Source organism: Myxocyprinus asiaticus, chromosome 24 (genome assembly GCF_019703515.2).
Source record: "Myxocyprinus asiaticus isolate MX2 ecotype Aquarium Trade chromosome 24, UBuf_Myxa_2, whole genome shotgun sequence".
NCBI lineage: Eukaryota > Metazoa > Chordata > Actinopteri > Cypriniformes > Catostomidae > Myxocyprinus > Myxocyprinus asiaticus.
The window spans coordinates 3,807,054-3,828,649 of NC_059367.1; the positions used below are offsets into that span (position 1 = coordinate 3,807,054).

General features: G+C 34.7%; 1 protein-coding gene across 1 annotated transcript in view; it reads right to left on the reverse strand.

Annotated features, from left to right (window-relative positions):
- Nucleotides 1-21,596, reverse strand: part of LOC127414520 (homeobox protein cut-like 2) — a 200,703-nt gene that overhangs the window by 17,788 nt on the left and 161,319 nt on the right. Inside the window, exons 5-11 of the mRNA XM_051652592.1 lie at nucleotides 15,235-15,375; nucleotides 13,180-13,318; nucleotides 12,366-12,442; nucleotides 12,193-12,259; nucleotides 4,938-4,986; nucleotides 2,485-2,580; nucleotides 2,100-2,285 (exon numbers count right to left, since the gene is read on the reverse strand). Coding sequence (XP_051508552.1) covers nucleotides 2,100-2,285; nucleotides 2,485-2,580; nucleotides 4,938-4,986; nucleotides 12,193-12,259; nucleotides 12,366-12,442; nucleotides 13,180-13,318; nucleotides 15,235-15,375 — 755 coding nt within the window. The remainder of the gene's footprint in view (nucleotides 1-2,099; nucleotides 2,286-2,484; nucleotides 2,581-4,937; nucleotides 4,987-12,192; nucleotides 12,260-12,365; nucleotides 12,443-13,179; nucleotides 13,319-15,234; nucleotides 15,376-21,596) is intronic.

Below are 21,596 nucleotides of genomic sequence, written 5' to 3' on the forward strand. Positions count from 1 at the left end.
AGAACAAACCAATGAACATTAGAACAAACGATGGATTGATTGATGAAGGATATAAATAAAGAACCATAGAACAAACAAACAAATGATACAATAAGCATTAGAACGAACGATGGTATGGATGGATATGAAGACAGAACAATAGAACAAACAAATGAACGATACAATGAGCGATAGAATGAACATTAGAACAATATAATGAATGAACATTAGAATAAGCAGTAGAGCAAGCAATAGAACGAATGAAAGATTGAACAATGGAACAATAGATAGAACGAATGATGGATGGATGGATGGATGATTGATGATTAGACAGAATGACAGAACAAGTGAACGGACAATAGTGTGCGATAGAACAATACAACGAATGATAGAACATACGATAGAACGATGGATGGATGAATATAAAGACAGAACGATAGAGCAAATGATACAAAGAGTGATAGAACGACGTTAGAACAGTACAATGAACAAGAGATCAAATGATGGATTGATGGATAGATAGAATGATATAACAAATGAACAATAGAATACATGATAAAATGAGCTGTAGAGTGAGCAATAGAATGAACGAAAGATTGAACAATGGAAAAAAAAGATAGAACGAATGATGGATGGATGGATGGATGGACTGATGAATAGACAGAACGACAGAACAAGAGAACAAACAATACAATGAGCGATAGAACAAACGATATAACAATATAAATGATTATAAAACGAATGATGGATGGGTGATATAAAGATAGAACGATAGAACAAACGAAAAAACAATACAATGTGCAATAGAATGGACAATAGAATATAACAAACAACAGAATGAACAATATAACAATACACTGAACAATAGAATGAACGATAGAACGAATGATAGAACAATACAATGAACAATAGAAAAAACGATACAATGAGTGATAGAATGAACGATAGGACAATACAACGAACGATAGAACAAATGATGGATGGATGGATGGATGGATGGATATAAAGATAGAACAAACAAACAATAGAACGTAGGAACGATACAATAAGCGATAGAACAAATGATAGAACAATACAATGAATGATAAAAAGATTGATGGATCAATGTATGGATATAAAGATAGAACTGAAAGAACAAATGAACAAGTGAACAATAGAAGGAACAATAGAATGAACAATAGAACAAACGATACAATGAGTGATAGAACGAACGATAGGACTATACAATGAACAATAGAACAAATGATGGATCGTTGGATGGATATAAAGATAGAACGATAGAACAAACTAACAAGTGAACAATAGACCGAACAATAGAATGAACGATAGAACAAACGATACAATGAGTGATAGAACGAAGGATAGAACAATAGAATGAACAATAGAACAAACAATACAATGAGTGATAGAACGAACGATAGGACTATACAATGAACAACAGAACAAATGATGGATCGTTGGATGGATATAAAGATTGAATGATAGAACAAACGAACAAGTGAACAATACACCGAACAATAGAATGAACGATAGAACAAACGATACAATGAGTGATAGAACGAAGGATAGGACTATACAATGAACAATAGAACAAATGATGGATCGATGGATGGATATAAAGATAGAACGATAGAATAAACTAACAAGTGATCAATAGAAGGAACAATAGAATGAACGATGGAACAAACGATGGATCGATTGATGGATATAAAGATAGAACGATAGAACAAAGGAACAAGTGAACAACAGAAGGAACAATAGAATGAACGGTAGAGCAAGCAATAGAACGAACGATAGAATGAAGGAACACAAGAACAAACAATGAGCGAGAAATAAACAGAACGAACGGACAAATGAACGAACGATAGAAAGAGCAATAGAAAAACGACAGAATGAAAGATCGATAAATAAAAAGATAGATAGATAGATAAATAGAACGACAGAATGAACGATAGATATACTGTATAACTGTCCTGTTTAAATGAATTCCCCCCACAATACAATGAATACAAACTGTTCCAGTGAAAACACACGATACACAGTTTGTACGCTGCAATTTCCACATTAAACACTGTATAAAACAAGGTATAAAGGTTTAACAATTAGAGAAATGCTCTCACCTCTATAGCTTCTGACTTATAGGCTAACTGGCGTTCCAGCTCTACGATCTGATTGGCCGATGAGTCCTGGACTTCCTGTAAAGTGAACTGCAGCCTCTGGACGTTCTCGAGCAGTCTGAGGATCTCTCTGTCCTTCGAGAACAGCACCGCCTCCAGCCGCACGTCCCTCTCATCGCGCTCTCTCTCCTGAGACAGGAGTGGCAGAGGCTAACATGAAAATCTCGTTTCAACTTCAAAATATCCGCCTCCTCTGCCTTCCTATAATCACATTGCCTCAAAGAGCCACTAATGAGGTTGCGGACAGCAGATTGGATGCGTTAAGATGGTAATTTGCTGTGAAGCGAGTCGCTCGTCTTTCATCTAAAAGTTTGAGGCTCACTCTTACCTCTTTGGGTCCCTCCTCTGACGGGCCGGCCCCTTTAGAAGTATCAGTGAGCTGTTCACGAAGCCTGTCCACTTCTCTCTGGGCTAAATCTGCTCTCTGTCATCAAACACAAAACTTTTTAAAAACTCTGTTCCCACTTTAGTCACTGCGCATGTGCGCAATGTCCCCAAAACTATTTTAAAACTTGCGCTACACTTGATAATGTACAAATTAGATAAAATATCCAAGAAAGTGGCATTTATTTTGAATAAAGATAGCACAAGTACACTTTTAAAGAAAGAGAAGATCGCAAGGTTTCAAATGATAAAACAATAGATAAAGTGTTCAAAATTTGAATATAAAGTATTTGTAAAACCTCACTTTTTACAGTGGCGACCAAACACAGTGCCAAAACTGTTTTTCGCACCAAAAGAAAAACTTTTAGAGAAGTTTTATAGTTTAAGTGTTTGGTTTCTAAATGTGTCTTGAATTTTGATGGTTTCATGCTCTCGGCAGCCAATAATTCAAATGTAATGTTTACGATCATTCATGTCCATATCTCAAACGATGGTCCGGATGAGTTATGTATTGAAATTGAATGTTTTGGTTGGGTTAGGGATTTGTATAAAAATGATACAAATTATTTAAAAACAAAATGACACCTGGTTTGATATTTTATCTAGTTTAATAACAGTCAGACATTTGTAAGTGTGACTTTTAAGTCCCAAACACTTTTAGTCTTTATTTAGAAAATAATATCTATAGTTTGATCATTTCAAACCTAACAAACATCTTTTTTTGTGTGAAATATTTTGCTTGAAAAGTGTACTTGTGCTATCTTTATTTAACCTTGTGCGACCCCGCGTCCACATGCGTGGACGTTGTATTTTGGCTTCGCTATACGCAACGCATAATTTAATTTCATTTAAACCGACTGATATCAGTTCAGGAGACTCTGGGCTGTCAGTAAAGGGTTAAACTTTTGCAATGTACGGAGTCATGTGACAAAACAACATGGCGGCGTTCGCAGAGGAGTTTGTGTTTGGTTGAAACCCCAACACAACTGCATCTGGTAAGAAACCTAATTAAGCTTTTACATTGAAACCTGTTTGAGTCAAGAGTCTCTAGTTTCACCCGATATGCCATTTTTAAAACCTGAGTGATTTATCGTGAAACGGCACGCTTGTTAAACACAATGACCACATTCGTGGACTTCATGCTCAGTTTCAGTTAAAATATCCTATAGTCACTGTGCATTATCACATTGAGAATCAATGGGTTCATCCAAAAACTGGAACATGTTGCTTTCAGAGGCTGTCTATGGAGTTAGGATGAAAATAAGATGCATTTCGAACTGTTCTGAGACCAGTGCAGACAGACAGCATACTGAAGGTTTAGTCAGTCCCTAATTAGGAAGCAAGGGAGCATCCTATAGCTCTCTATGCAGCCAAGTACATTCAATCCAAACTTCCTATTTAAAGTTCAGTTTCAGGCTGCAGATGATGTTTGGACCACTCAACATGTTTGACAGACATGAGACAATGATAATCAGTACATAGATTCAGAATTTATAATGTATCATTTTATTTTAACATGGTTGACAGTGATTGGATGATGCTGGACTTAATAAACAATTTGATTTAAAAAAAATCTGACTTTCTATAGCTTTGTATTATTTAAAATTTCACAACTTAGTCCCACTGTCCACACATGTGGATATCAATTTTTAGGACATTTATGGGAATGGAAAATGCACACAGCAGTCATGCAGGGGTCTCAGGAGGTTAAATTAAAAGCCACTTGCTTCGATATTTTGTTTTCTAATGCTTTTTGTGTACAAGCCTGTCTTAAGTGTCCAAACACTTTTTGGGGCCACTGTACATGCAGAGCATTTAGTAAAATATCACACTGAAAATTGGAACATCAATAACAATCAGCCACATAAATTCCATTTCAATGCATTTTCAGGCCGAACACCCTCAAAACCTCAATCAGAGAGTTTTACAGGTGCTTCAAAACATCCGCAGGTAAAACAAGGCAGGCATCTCACTCTCTCTCTCCGTTCTGCTGAGGTGAATGTTTACTTGCAGCCACTTTCTTCCCAAACTGTTTACCTGCTCTGTCACACTCGGCCTGCTAATTAATGACTCATTTTCGAATCATTTATCTAAAAGCCGCCGGCGAAGGGAGAAAACGCAAATCACGGTGGAAAAAAGGAAGCAATCAGCGCAATGAGGGCACTAATAGCCCTCCTCGTTCACTTTGCATCGCACGCGGCTCTCAGCAGCCATCCCTCGCCACGCGTGCACCACCATGGGAAAGAGTGGCGGGTAATCACGGGCCCGTGCGAGCGAGGGCGAGGAGGAAGAGGGGCTGCAGGGGTGTCTAATTAAACTCAATGCTTAATTATGAAGGTGATTATGTTGACGTCGTAGCGTCTCAATCAGAGGATGAGAGGAGGGCACCACACTCACCTGGTTGGCCTTCTCCAGATTCGCCATTAGTACGCCCATCTCCTCCATTCTGGAAGATACAAACGACACGGTAAACATCAAACATCACGTTGCAAGCTCACACGTAACTGCACACAGGTCTATGCTGCTATAGTCGGTGTGCAAATTATCCAAACTCTGCCTGACATGAAAAGACACAATTTCTTCTGGAACAGCATACATGATGAGTGAGTGAGTACTAACTTTCTAAAGTAGTAGGCTAGCAGAGATTCACAGGTACATTAACAGCATTTGAACTTAATAACAAAATGTATCATGGTGGATTTTGACCGATATGGGTTTTCAAAGGCAAATAATGAATGTCGATATCTAGAGAGCAGGGTGACCAACAGATTATTTACAGAGCAACATCTACTGATAGCAAATGAGACATACATAAAAATCCGCACAAAATTAACCCATGCTGAAATTCATTATTTTACAAAACATTTACTCAGTTCTTTGCAAGCAGAAAATGGCTGTTGGTAGAGTTTGGAATTGGTAGGTAACACTGTGAATTGGCCAAGTGGGCACAGTTACGACACAGCCGATGCCAATAACTTCTCATTTTATTGTCCGGATCTATTAAGTGAATAAAATAAACCTCTGCTATGATGAACTTGTTTTCAAAAAGTCATTTTGATAATTCTTTCTGCGGCATGAAGTCAAAAAATGTTTGGGGTGATGCTGCATCTCTCATAAGTAGCATTGGGAGTTATGAATCATTCTAGTGAATTGGTTCATTTAGAGGTTTCATGTTAAGAAACGTATTCACATATCAAAAGATTCACTGATCAAATAAACAATTCACTGAACAAATATATGATTCACTGATGAAATAATTCATCAATCAAATAAAAGATTTACTGATCAAATAAGTCATTCACTGTTCAAATAAATGACTCACTGATCAAACAAATACTTTATTCATCCAATCATTTAATCCAGTGATTCAATGATCAAATAATTCACTGACTAAATAAATGATTCACTGAACAAGTATATGATTCACTGATGAAATAATTCAATGATCAAATAAGTGAGTCACTGATCAGATAAACAATTTACTGATCAAATAAATGATTCACTGATCAGATAAACAATTTACTGATCAAATAAATGATTCACTGATCAAATAAACAAATTGCTGATCAAATAAATGATTCACTGTTCAAATAAATGATTCACTGATCAAACAAATAATTTATTCATCCAATCATTTAATCCAGTGATTCAATGATCAAATAATTCACTGACTAAATAAACGATTCACTGAACAAGTATATGATTCACTGATGAAATAATTCAACGATCAAATAAGTGATTCACTGATCAAATAAACAATTTACTGATCAAATAAATGATTCACTGATCACATAAACAAATTACTGATCAAATAAATGATTCACTGTTCAAATAAATGAGTCACTGATCAAACAAATAATTTATTCATCCAATCATTCAATCCAATGATTCAATGATCAAATAAGCAATTCACTGATTAAATAAATGATTCACTAATCAAATAAATGATTCATTGATCGAATACACGATGCACTAATCAAATAAACAATTCACTGAAGAAGTACATGATTCACTGATGAGATAATTCAATGATCAAATAAACAATTTACTGAACAAATAAATGATTCACTGATCAAATAAACAAATGACTGATCAAATAAATTATTCACTGTTCAAATAAATGACTCACTGATCAAACAAATAATTTATTCATCCAATCATTCAATCCAATGATTCATTGATCAAATACACGATGTACTAATCAAATAAATGATTCACTGAACAAGTATATGATTCACTGATGAAATAATTCAACGATCAAATAAGTGATTCACTGATCACATAAATGACTCACTGATCAAACAAATAATTTATTCATCCAATCGTTCAATCCAATGATTCAATGATCAAATAAGCAATTCACTGATTAAATAAATGATTCACTAATCAAATAAATGATTCATTGATCAAATACATTATGCACTAATGAAATAAACAATTCACTGAACAAGTATATGATTCACTGATGAAATAATCGAATGATCAAATAAGTGATTCACTGTTCAAATAAATGACTCACAGATCAAATAAACAAATTACTCATCAAATCATTCAATCCAGTGATTCAATGATCAAATAAGCAATTCACTGATTAAATAAATGATTCACTGATCAAATAAATGATTCATTGATTGAATACACGATGCACTAATCAAATAAACAATTCACTGAAGAAGTACATGATTCACTGATGAGATAATTCAATGATCAAATAAGTGATTCACTGATCAAATAAACAATTTACTGAACAAATAAATGATTCACTGATCAAATAAACAAATTACTGATCAAATAAATGATTCACTGTTCAAATAAATGACTCACTGATCAAAAAAATAATTTATTCATCCAATCATTCAATCCAATGATTCATTGATCAAATACACAATGTACTAATCAAATAAATGATTCACTGAACAAGTATATGATTCACTGATGAAATAATTAAACGATCAAATAAGTGATTCACTGATCAAATAAACAATTTACTGATCAAATAAGTGATTCATTAATCAAATAAACAATTTACTGATCAAATAAATGATTCACAGTTCAAATAAAAGATTCACTGATCAAATAAACAAATGACTCCTCCAATCATTCAATCCAATAATTCAATGATCAAATAAGCAATTCACTGATTAAATAAATGATTCACTAATCAAATAAATGATTCATTGATCAAATACATGACGCACTAATGAAATAAACGATTCACTGAACAAGTATATGATTCACGGATTAAATAATTGAATGATCAGATCAGTAATTCACTGATCAAATAAGTGATTCATTGTTCAAATAAATGATTCACTGATCAAATAAACAAATGACTCATCCAATCATTCAATCCAATGATTCAATGATCAAATAAGCAATTCACTGATTAAATAAATGATTCACTAATCAAATAAATGATTCATTGATCAAATACATGACGCACTAATGAAATAAACGATTCACTGAACAAGTATATGATTCATGGATTAAATAATTGAATGATCAGATCAGTAATTCACTGATCAAATAAGTGATTCATTGTTCAAATAAATGATTCACTGATCAAATAAACAAATGACTCATCCAATCATTCAATCCAATGATTCAATGATCAAATAAGCAATTCACTGATTAAATAAATGATTCACTAATCAAATAAATGATTCATTGATCAAATACATGACGCACTAATGAAATAAACGATTCACTGAACAAGTATATGATTCATGGATTAAATAATTGAATGATCAGATCAGTAATTCACTGATCAAATAAGTGATTCATTGTTCAAATAAATGATTCACTGATCAAATAAACAAATGACTCATCCAATCATTCAATCCAATGATTCAATGATCAAATAAGCAATTCACTGATTAAATAAATGATTCACTAATCAAATAAATGATTCACTGATCAAAAAAGTGATTCACTGATCAAATAAGTGATTCACTGTTCAAATAAATGATTCACTGATCAAATAAGTGATTCACTGATCAAATAAGTGATTCACTGTTCAAATAAATGATTCACTGATCAAATGGTTCAATTCTCAAATATGCAATTCACTAATCAAATAAACGATTCATTGATCAAATAAACGATTCAAATAAACAGCTACTCTATGTTTCAGATTGGTTTAAAAACTAAAATGAATTAAAATGAATTATGTTGTGCACTCTCGTGTGTATTTAATGTGCAAGGAAAGTATTTTAATACCTTTTACTTTTACATTTTTAAGTCATTATATATATATATACTGTATTGATGTAGATTATTTTTTGTAAAGAAAATGCTACAAATGTTCTTCAAAAATGTTTGAAACCAACATGGACGACAAGATTTAATTTCTACACACTTGACAGACATGTTTTAAACTAGATTTTTTAAAAGATTTCTAATTTTTATCACTTCGGACAACATTGTGTCAGTGACCCAAACATCAGTCGACGATGTTACTATCAGGTCAAGTAATTTTTATTACGTTGTTTTAAAGCACCTTTACAAAAAATTGTACTGTTGTGTTTATAATATCTTGAACGTCCTAAAGTCCCCATTGAGCAGTTTCATTGAAAATCATGCCTTAATGTTTTTGTGCATAAGCTATTTTTTGTCTGTTACTATCTACGTTGGGGCACGAATAGCATCTTTATAATGTGTCACATTTCTGTACAACACAGACTCTAGAGAAACACCAGAATCCATCAATTGAAGAAATACTGTAAATAAACAAGTTCAATAGTTCTTAAGGGAGTCGCTGAAGTCAAGCAAGTATAAAGCAAGGTTTACTGTCATTAGAGTCGAGTGAGTCATTTCTTATCTAGCGCTCTCCTCGGCAACATCGTATCCCAACATGCCCACACACACTCTCGCACAATCAGAGCGCTCTCATTTGAATAGCATCTCGGGGAGATTATTCATAAGATTTGTTTGAAGTTCAACAGTTTCCTCTCAGCCATCAGGGAGTTGATTTTCAAAAGGTGGAGAGATGCATAATAAAGAGAAGTGAAAGATTGATTAAACACGCGCATCTCTGAGGCTGTGCTAAACAAAGACAGCTTCTCAATTACACAAGATTTACTTTCAGAGCACAATCAGAGAAAGCTCAAGTTTCCAGAGGAGAGGACCACTCAGTGTACTCGTGAGCCGTACAGTGCTTTCAGTTTCTCAGTGTAGCAAATGTCTAAGTTAACATAGCTAATGTAATTGCATCATCAGCACAGCTGCTAATAATATTTGGCAATCACAGTGGAACTTTGTCAAATGTAACCAAACCGGAATTGCTCTACCAAACTGTCCACTCTCTCAAAAGTAGCGTTGGGAGGTCTGAATCATTCTAGTGAATCGTTCGTTTAGAGGTTTCATGTAAATAAATGATTCACAGAAGAAATGATTCACTGATCAAATAAGCGATTCACTGATCAAATAAATGATTCACTTATGAAATTATTCAAATATCAAAAAAGCAATTCACTGATCAAATTAACGATTTATTGATCAAATAAGTGATTCACTCATCCAATCATTAAATCCAATGATTCAATGATAAAATATGCAACTCACTAATTAAATAAATGATTCATTGATTAAATGATACAATTATCAAATAAGTGATTCCCTGTTTAAATAAATGATTCACTGATAAAATAAACCATTCACTCATACAATCATTCAATCAAATGAATCAATGATCAAATAAAAGATTCACTGATTAAATAAATGGTTCACTCACCCAAACATTCAGTCCAATTATTCAATTATCAAATAAGCAATTCACTGATTAAATAAATGATTCAGTGATCAAATATGCAATTTACTAATCAAACAAACAATTCACTGATCTAATAAATGATTCACTGATTAAATGATTCAACGATCAAATAAGTAATTCACTAATCAAATAATTGATACATTGATCAAATACACAATTCACTAATCAAACAAAGAATTCACTGATCAAATAAATGATTCACTGATGACATGATTCAATGATCAAATATGCGATTCACTGATTAAATAAATGATTCACTGATCAAATGATTCAATTATTAAATATGTGATTCACTAATCAAACAAATGATTCAGTGATCAAATAAACTATCTACTCATCCAATCATCCAATCCAGCGATTCACTGATAAAATAAGTGATTCACTGATCAAATGATTCAATGATCAAATATGCAATTCACTATTCAAACAAACGATTGACTGTTCAAATAAATGATTCACTGATCAAATAAACTACCTACTCATCCAATCATCCAATCCAGCGATTCACTGATAAAATAAGTGATTCACTGATCAAAATATTCAATGATCAAATATGCAATTCACTAATCAAACAAACGATTGACTGTTCAAATAAATGATTGACTGTTCAAATAAATGATTCACTGATCAAATAAACTACCTACTCATCCAATCATCCAATCCAGCGATTCACTGATAAGTGATTCACTGATCAAATGATTCAATGATCAAATATGCAATTCACTAATCAAACAAAGGATTCTCTGATCAAATAAACGATTCACTGATCAAATGAACTATCTACTCATCCAATCATCCAATCCAGCAATTCACTGATAAAATAAGTGATTCACTGATCAAATGATTCAATGATCAAATATGCAATTCACTAATCAAACAAAGGATTGACTGTTCAAATAAACGATTCACTGATCAAATAAATTATCTACTCATCCAATAATTCAATCCAGCGATTCACTGATAAGTGATTCACTGATCAAATGATTCAATGATCAAATATGCAATTCATTAATCAAACAAATGATTCAGTGATCAAATAAACTATCTACTCATCCAATCATCCAATCCAGCGATTCACTGATAAAATAAGTGATTCAATGATCAAATATGCAATTGAATATTCAAACAAACGATTGACTGTTCAAATAAATGATTCACTGATCAAATAAACTACCTACTCATCCAATCATCCAATCCAGCGATTCACTGATAAAATAAGTGATTCACTGATCAAATGATTCAATGATCAAATATGCAATTCACTAATCAAACAAACGATTCTCTGATGAAATAAATGATTCTCTGATCAAATGAACGATTCACTCATCTAATCATTCACTCCAATTATTCAGTGATCAAATAAGTGATTCAATGATCAAATAAACAATTAACTAATCAAATAAATTCATGATCAAATATGCAATTCACTAATCAAATAAATGAATCGTTGATTAAATAAATAACTCAGTGAGCAAATAAACGATTCACTCTTTTAATTTGTGGCAAAATAATTCGCTAAATGCTACTGTTCATCAGTTTGCTTCCGACTCTGCTATTTAATGTGACGTGTTTTATAGTTTCAGTAGTTGTTTTTAGTGTAAAGTCCTTAAATTGAAAGATGTCACACAATTTGAGGTCCTAAATGTTTTTGTGCTAAACACTTTGATTGCAAAAATATATATATATATATAATCTTAAAGTTACATTTTTAAAAAGATATATATACCCCTTTAGTAGCTTCAATACCTCTATCTGCTTTTGTAGATAGCTAACTACTGTTTCAAAAGAGTAGATTGAGTTTAGTTTTACTAGATTAAATCAAATACATTGTTGCATGGCAAAAAAAATACATTTTACATTAAAGCTGTAAGAGTTTCTTACCTAGCAGCCATTTCCTTGTCGTATTTACATCTCATTGCCTGCAGCTCTGATTGGGCTGAGTTCAGTGCTGAACAAACACACAAAAAAAGAAGGAAAAAAAACCCCAGGTTGAATTATTGACCTTTGACCTCACAGAAGCCTCAGATGATGTCTGTGTCTGATATGGATCTTACATGACAGAAGTGCTTTGATCCGATCCTCAGCCTGGCCGAGTCTGACAGGCAGAGAAGCATCTGATTTATGTTCCGACCTGCAGAAGGATCAGAAAAATCTAGATCAGACCAGGAAGAGACTGAGACACTGATGAGAAATGATGAAGATGTTGAGTACATCATTTAAAATCCACTGATTTCAGTCAAACTTACTATTTTCACCTCAAGAAAAGGATGAAATCCCTTTAAAAAAAAAAAAAATGGCTATGCTTGTAGAATACTACAATAAGACTTGTACTATTTTTGGAGTGTGCACTGTGCAGTATGTATACTTTGCATAGTCTACAAAGGTATTTGTATGCATTAAATACCCAAATAACAGAACAGAACACAAACAGAAAACACTGTAAAATCACTGTGTAACGCTCAATATGTGCTCTGACTTGACCTTCATTTTCCAACCTGACCAATGCACACAATGACAAAAACAATACACATTTTTGTCCCATTCTAAACAGTTTATTTGAGCAGAGATGAAATTTGTTGCACAAAACTAGATTAAAAATGTATGTATTTCTGAAAGAATAACTGGACGGCATTTGCTGAATTAAGCATGCAACGTTATGAGAATATGTGACACTGTTGCATACTGCTTTTTGAAATAATTACCATTTCATACTGCATACTGTTTCACACACCTTTTAGTTTTAGGCATTATACAGAGCATACCGTGTAGTATGGAGGAAGCAGTTCGCTAGTATTCCATTCTGAACATGAATAGAATGAATACTTGTTGACAGTGTGTATGCGCTTTATCATTTTGTATGTCACATACTCTTCTTCCGTGTTCTGATGGATTTGGAGAGGTGACTCTCCATCCTGGATGTTCTGTGTGCTGTTTGGTGTCATCTTATGGGGCCGCTGTGCCAACGCCTCCCCTGTCTCCACGGTTACACACCCCTCCTCTGTGTGTTCTGTGCATGAAATGAAATTATATTCAAATATATTGTTATTTGTCCAATTTCACTTGACATACTGTTAATCATCTGTTTACGAGTTTCAGATCAGAATTTGAGAGAATCTGAGAAGTGATTTAGTGATGTATGAAAACAGACAGACACCAGTGGAGTGCTTGACTGCAGAACAATCAGTATTGTTAGTACATGTCTCATAATGTCTTGTTATGGTAAAACAAATACACCATTGCAATATCTACTCTGAGGTCAGACACTGTGACTTGTCACGCTGCAGGACTATTTAAGTGTTCTGCAAAGAAGCTAAAATGTGATTAAAAATGGTGAAAAACACAGTTTCCCTTATAATTTTACATAGTAACAAAAGCTTTGTCGAAAAGAAACAAAATGTAACAAGTTTGATTTTTCTAATAAAACAAAGTATCCCCAGAAGTTATCTAAGCTGAATAAAATAATAATTAAATTAAATTAAATCTAGACCTTTCCTTAAATAAATATTCCGGGTTCAATACACATTAAGCTCAATCGACAGCATTTGTGGCACAGTATTGATTACCACAAAAATAAATTTCGAATCATCCCTCCTTTTCTTTAAAAAAATAAAAATAAAATAATAAATCGAGGTTACAGTGAAGCACTTACAATAGTAGATGGAGGCAATTTTTGTAGGGTTTAAAAGGCAGAAATGTGAAGCTTATAAAAGCACTAAAATTAATTCTACTGTTAAAAGTTGCGTATTATTTAAGCTCTAAAGTTAAAGGTGCTGTAAGCGATTTTTTTTTCATGGAAAGGTATGCAAAAAACATTCCTACTCCCTGAAAGATATTAATGAAATAAGTGTCCTGAAACATCTCACCTGTCTCTGTGACAGCTCTAGACTCTGTAAACAGCAAACAAAAATGTGTCCGTGGTCAATGACGCTTTCTGCCTGTCAATCATTTTGCTCATTCTCATAGTATTGTAGTTGCAGCGCTTTATTGATGCTTAATGCCATTTTTTGCCATGTTGTTCATAACAGTTGTCAGTTGAGGGCGCTATTTTGCTGCTGTTGTTTTTGCAACCGTTTCTGCTCGTGTCAGTCTCAATAAAGCTCATTTGGTATCTTTGAAATATGGGTTTTGGGAAAAGGGGGCGTGGCTAATCCAAAGGCTCAGTTTGTGGAAATTCTATAACAGCTAAAATCACTTACAGCACCTTTAAGTTAAATCATCATTTTTACGGTCATTTTAGGGTTTAAATGTTTACAGCACTATGTCATCATGGCTTTCACTTTACACAGATAAGGTTAGTAAACGATTTTATTACACTAAAATCATGTTAACACACACATTGTTCACATCTTGTGGCTATACTTTTGAAACAGTGAGTATTTTAACATTCACAGATTGACCCCGTTCACTTCCATTGTAAGTACCTCACTGTAAACCAGATTTTATTTTATTTTTTTTAAGGCTAAATTAATTTTTGTGATAATCAACATTATGCCACAGATTTTTGTCTATTGATTAACTTGTATTGAACACAAAAAAGCGATTAATTCAAAAACGAAATAAAGTTTGTCTTTTTAATTCAAGTTTTCTTTTAGGGTGAGGGTTAGAGTTTGGGTTAAAGTTGCTCACAGTAACTTCAAATTCTGTCGGATTTTGTCCTGTGACAGACGGGTTTGTCTCAACTATGCTGAGATTCAGAGAAAACAGAATGAGACAATTTTATAATCCACATTTGGCTGAACAATCAAATTCTTGTTTCACCGCTGGCATAGTTACTGTGTTTTGTCTTTGTAGAACAGTATAGTAATTATAAGTAACTTAATTTTAGAAAGACAGAAATCAAAAGTTTCGAATTACAAAACTAGCCAAATGTTTGTGTATGAACACACGAGTGTGTGTGTGTGTGTGTGTGTGTGTAGCTCTGACCTGCTTTATCAAGGCACTCTAGGTGTCTCCTCCAGTGGGTCGAGATTTCTGTGATCAGAGCATCACCATCAGGAGCCGAATGCTGAAGTTCTGCCAGTCTCTCACTCAGAGAGTGTGTGGCCGCTAGCAGTGGAGTCGGATCTGTACACACACAAAATACATGTGTATTTGTAATAAATCAAAATACATATCTAACACTTTTCAGTCCTTGTATAAAGATGATTCACAGTCTGTGGTGACAAGTTTCCCGCTTATTTAGTGTATTTTAATATGACATTATATCACATTACATTTGTACATTTTATTTTATAATAAATTATAATATTATATTATAATAAATTATCTTAAATCATACTATATTATATTAAATAATATTATATGATATATCATATTATAATAAATTATATTATATTATATTATAATACATTTTATTAAATAATATATTATATTATATTATCCTGGAATTAATCATAAAACCTAGTTAACACCTAGAAAAAACATAGAAAGCGATAAGGTTTCAAATACATCTATTTAGGGACTGAGAGTAAATTTGGCATATTTCTATCTTCTAAATGCTGTAATCCATATCACTCTGGTTTAACTACTTTAAATCTAGTTTAAAAAAAAAAATGTCCTTCTTTGGAAAGTCATGGAAACATAATGGGAATGCAAAAATAATTTCTGCTGTAGTCTCCTATTTACTATAGAAATTTACCCCACTATAGTTTACTTCTGCTTTCCAAACGAATTATTATGGATTCTCAATCGCTCTGGCCAACTCTCATTGGTCAGACAATGAGACAGTCCCACCCCAAACTCATGCCATTGGTCGAGTCATAAGTTGTCATGTCGGACCACTCAAATAAACGGAGCAATTTTTTGAAAGTGCACAGAACCACAGTGTTTACACTATTCAGGAAGTCAACCTACAAATGGCTTACACTTCAGCTTCTACCGGTTAACTCTGATTTCTGTTAAAACAGATAAGCTCCAGCATCAGACGTCAAAGTCAAAGCTTTTTTATTATCATGTGTAAAGAGTACAGAGTACCAAGTACAATTAAATTCTTACTTGGGTGCTTCTCGCAAAACTGAGGCAACATGTATGTGCAAAGAAAGCAAGGCAAACAGGGAGTGACAGACAGCAAATTTACATAAACTTACACAATAAAGCAACATGCAAAGAGAATGTATAGTGTAAACGTGTATAGAGCAGGGCTAGCCAACCCTGCTCCTGGAAAATATGTAGTGTTATGTATATGTAAAATGAGTATGCATATATGCACTCATACAGTTGAAGTCAGAAGTTTACATACACTTAGGCTGAAGTCATTAAAACTAATTTTTGACCACTCCACAGATTTCATATTAGCAAACTATAGTTTTGGTTAAGTCGTTTAGGACATCTACTTTGTGCATGACATGAGTAATTTTTCCAACAATTGTTTACAGACAGATTGTTTCACTTTTAACTGACTATATCACAATTCCAGTGGGTCAGAAGTTTACATACACTAAGTTTACTGTGCCTTTAAGCAGCTTGGAAAATTCCAGAAAATTATGTCAAGCCTTTAGTCAATTAGCTACTGATAGGCTAATTTGCTAATTGGAGTCAAATGGGGGTGTACCTGTAGATGCATTTTAAGGTCTACCTTCAAACTCAGTTCCTCAAAATCAAAAGAAATCAGCCAAGACCTCAGAAAATAAATTGTGGACCTCCACAAGTCTGGTTCATCCTTGGGAGCAATTTCCAAATGCCTGAAGGTACCTCATTCATCTGTACAAACAATAGTACGCAAGTATAAACACCATGGGACCACGCAGCCATCATACCGTTCAGGAAGGAGACGCATTCTGTCTCCTAGAGATGAACATAATTTAGTTTGGTGTGAAAAGTGCAAATCAATCCCAGAACAACAGCAAAGGACCTTGTGAAGAAGCTGGAGGAAACAGGCAGACAAGTATCTATATCCACAGTAAAATTAGTCCTATATTGACATAACCTGAAAGGCTGCTCAGCAAAGAAGAAGCCAGTGCTCCAAAACCACCATAAAAAAGCCAGACTACAGTTTGCAAGTGCACATGAGGACAAAAATCTTACTTTTTGGAGAAATGTCCTCTGGTCTGATGAAACAAAAATGGAACTTTTTGGCCATAATGACTATCGTTATGTTTGGAGGAAAAAGGGTGAGGCTTGCAAGCCGAAGAACACCATCCCAACCGTGAAGCATGGGGGTGGCAGCATCATGTTGTGGGGGTGCTTTGCTGCAGGAGGGACTGGTGCACTTCACAAAATAGATGGAATCATGAGGAAGGAAAATTATGTGGATATATTGAAGCAACATCTCAAGACATCAGCCATGAAGTTAAAGCTCGGTCGCAAATGGGTCTTACAAATGGACAATGACCCCAAGCATACCTCCAAAGTTGTGGCAAAATGGCTTACAGGTACTGGAGTGACCATCACAAAGCCCTGACCTGTAACTCAGCTACACCAGTTCAGTCTGGAGGAATGGGCCAAAATTCCAGCAACTTGTGGAAGGATACCCAAAATGTTTGACCCAAGTTAAACAATTTAAAGGCAATGCTACCAAATACTAACAAAGTGTATGTACATTTCTGACCCACTGGGAATAAATCATTCTCTCTACTATTATTCTGACATTTCACATTCTTAAAATAAAGTAGTGATCCTAACTGAACTAAGACAGGGAATGTTTTCTACAATTAAATGTCTGGAATTGTGAAAAACTGAGTTTAATTGTATTTGACTAACGTGTATGTAAACTTCTGACTTCAACTGTATATTAATGTGTAATATAAATATGTTTATATGTATATAAGTGTGTAATAAATAATTATGAATAGCAGCAGTATGTTGAGGTAGCAGCGATGTTCTAAAAAAATAAAACAGCAGTCGCAGGCTGAACAGAAATAATAGTGAAAAAAGGTAATTTATATAAAGTGTGTCTGTGAAGGGGTCTATAAAGTTATGTATTAGATGTAACAGTATGATTGAACAGTCTTATGGCAGTGGGGTAGAAGCTGTTTCTCTATCTTGATGTGCGTGTGCTGATGCACCTGATCCACTTCCCAGAGGGGAGAAAGGAGAAAAATTGTCATGCAGGGTGACTAGAGTCCATGATGCTTTCATCTTTCCTGAGACAGCGTTTAGAGTGGATTTCCTGGATTGCGGAGAGACGTGTGCCTATTATTCTTTGAGCTGTTTTCACCACCCTTTGTAGAGCAGTCTTGTACTGTGACAAACAGCTGCTGTACCAGGATGTAATGCCTCCGGTGAGAATGGATTCAGCAGCGCACCTGTAGAAACTGGTCATGACTGTTGTGGACATCCGAGTTTTCCTCAGACGTCTGAGGAAGTAAAGACATTGGTGAGCTTTTTTGATGGCAGTCTTTACATGCTCAGTTCACTTGAGGGTAGAAGTGAGTGTGACCCCAAGGAATATAAAACTGTTCACCCTCTCAACAGAATCATCTCCTATGTAGATGAGTGCATGCACTGTTCCCTGTTTCCGGAAGTCAATAACCAGCTCCTTTGTTTTTGTTTTTGTTTCCTTTGTCCTGTTAAATCAAGATATTCTCTTCCATATCAGGCCTGTATCGTAAAAACCACCAACCTCAGCTGCTTAACTTGCTCCCAAATACTTATCTAGACAAATCCAACAAAGTAGAAAAGGATTAAAAGTCACCCAAAAAAGGAATAGTATATATATATATAAAGGTGAGATTCTTTAGCACAACAGAGGAGCTGTTTTGCAATGCATGTGTCTCAGCGAAGGGGCCCATGGGGCCAACTAGGAGGCTGTTTCTCTGCTAACAAGTCTCCACTGAATCATTTGATCATTTAAATTATTATGCCAGGAATCCTCAGGAGGCACCTCGGCTCTCCACATCACAGGGCTGTTTTTAATCTTCTCGTCTTTGCTTTCTTCCACAGAAAAAGTTCAGCTCGGCGCCTCTCAGAGAGAGCAGTGCTCCCGTTGTGTACCTGGCAAAGGAGGTGACTCCCCCAACCATGGCACAGAGCGAGGGGAAGCTCATGGGACACAGGGAGGGGTGATACACGCGAGCACACGTGCACTGAAGTCTTTCAAAACTCCAAAAGAAGAGGGAAATCGCTTCCTTTCCAACTCCGACCCCTGACGGCTTTCATCCAGCACTCTCTGGGCGCAACAGGGGTCCTGTATCATTCTCTGAAATCTCACTTCTCACCGATGCTAAACTCTCATTCCCAGCCTCCTTACACACGCTAACAGCCACAAACATCCCTGGAAATGCTTGGACGTGAAATGTTTCCGGTTTGATTTTAATTTTTGGTGGCCGAGAATGTGAGAGCAGACTTTAATAAATCAAGTTGTTTAAAACAGTCTGAGAGTCTTTAAAGCACTAGTATAAATTCCGAGCACGCATGCACGTGTTGCTATGTTACAAAAGCACAGTGGCTATTGCATCAGTCACTTGGGACATCACTTTTAAGAGTAGTATAACTCCTTTATCACAAAGACGACAGCTTAAATCAGTGCACTTCAGCACATAAACTCCTTTATCGCCGCCTTTTAAGTTGTAATGATCAAACCCTTCAGGCTTTATTCTCAAACGCAACCAGCGATTCTTCTCCTTCAGACGCTAAGAGTCAAACTCTGCAAACTAGATGCACGTTTGTGAGACAGCGGAAATCACATTAGGGAAGTCATGAAATAGACGCACATCGCTGTCGGGAGTGCAGGGATATTAAAGTGTGTATTTGTGCATCTGAATCATCTGTCTGGATGTATTTGAGTAAAACTAAAATGGAGAATTGATTAAACCACAGACATATTGCATACAGCTTTTGGTTAACAGTGAGATACCAAAACAAACCTTTTTTTGTATAAACTATGTAATACCTTGGATTTTTGGACCCAGTTTTTCTTTTTGGACACTGAACCCTGGTAATACTTTTTAGGCGTGGTATCATGGTAATACCACGTTTTAGACATGGTACCATGGTGATACAATGTTTTTTTGTTTTTTTCTATACATGGTAAAATGGTAATACAATGTTTTATATATTTTATGGACATCAAACCCTGTTAATACCTTTTAGACACGGTACCATGGTAATACCATGATTTTCGCACATGACACCATAGTAATACAATGCTTTTCTTTGGAAAAGTACTATGGTAATACCATGTTTTAGACAAGGTATCATGGTATATATATATATATATATATATATATATATATATATATATATATATATATATTTTTTTTTTTTTTTGCACATGGTACAATGGCACATGGTACAAAACCTTGATGTACCGTGTAAATACAGTGTTATTTGAATAGGGTAATCATTCAGTACCATAGTATTGCCATCTGATGCCATCACTGTACCATGGTAATACCTTTTAGACATGGTTACCATGGTAATACCATGCTCTTTTGGACATGATACCATGGTATTACAATGTTTTAGACATGGTATCTTTGTAATACCATGATTTAGAGACGGTATCATGGTAATAGTGTTTTTTTTTTATTTTTTAGACATGGTGCTATGGTAATATCATGTTTTTTGTACATGGTACACCGGTAATACAATGCTTTTCTTTGGACATGTAGTATGGTAATATCATGCTATTCTTTGAAATACCTTACAGTACTATGCAAATACCATAGTATATGAATAGTTTAATCATCTGATACCTTCACTGTACCATGGTAACATGGTTCTTCTTTGTAAGCCACATATTTCTGAACTCTGTCTGTCTTTCTAATCTGACTGCACATTTAGGTAATACAAGTACTCCATGGCAACAGATTCTCCCCAAGGCCACACACACACACACACACACACACACACACACACACTTGGCAACAGTCAAACGACTAACTTTCAAAGACACACCGAGTATGTCAGGATTCAAACATGACATACACTGAACTGAAACTGAAATGAGTTCTACTGTACATATGGATCACATATCTTGATTGTGATTATGGAGGCTATTAGACGGTGTTAAAAGTATTCTATCAAATCATACCCTGATTAATTTAGGCACAAATAGCAGGTAAAGGAGAAAGCTTCTCGTCCAGGCCAGCGGTTCTACGCTGAGTTTGAACATCACAGACCAGTGATTATCTTTATCTGTCCTTTCTGTAGTGAGAATCACCCTGGCACCAACTGAAATGAACTGGGCCTCACACAAGACACCAAAGTATGTGCTGATTTTTATCACACTTCACTTAATGTGTGTGTGTGTGTGTGTGATTATTAATATCAGACCCCGCCCTCCATCCTCGGGGCACCAGCTAAGGAGTTTCATTTTACCAGTAAAATAAATATGTAAATTGGAG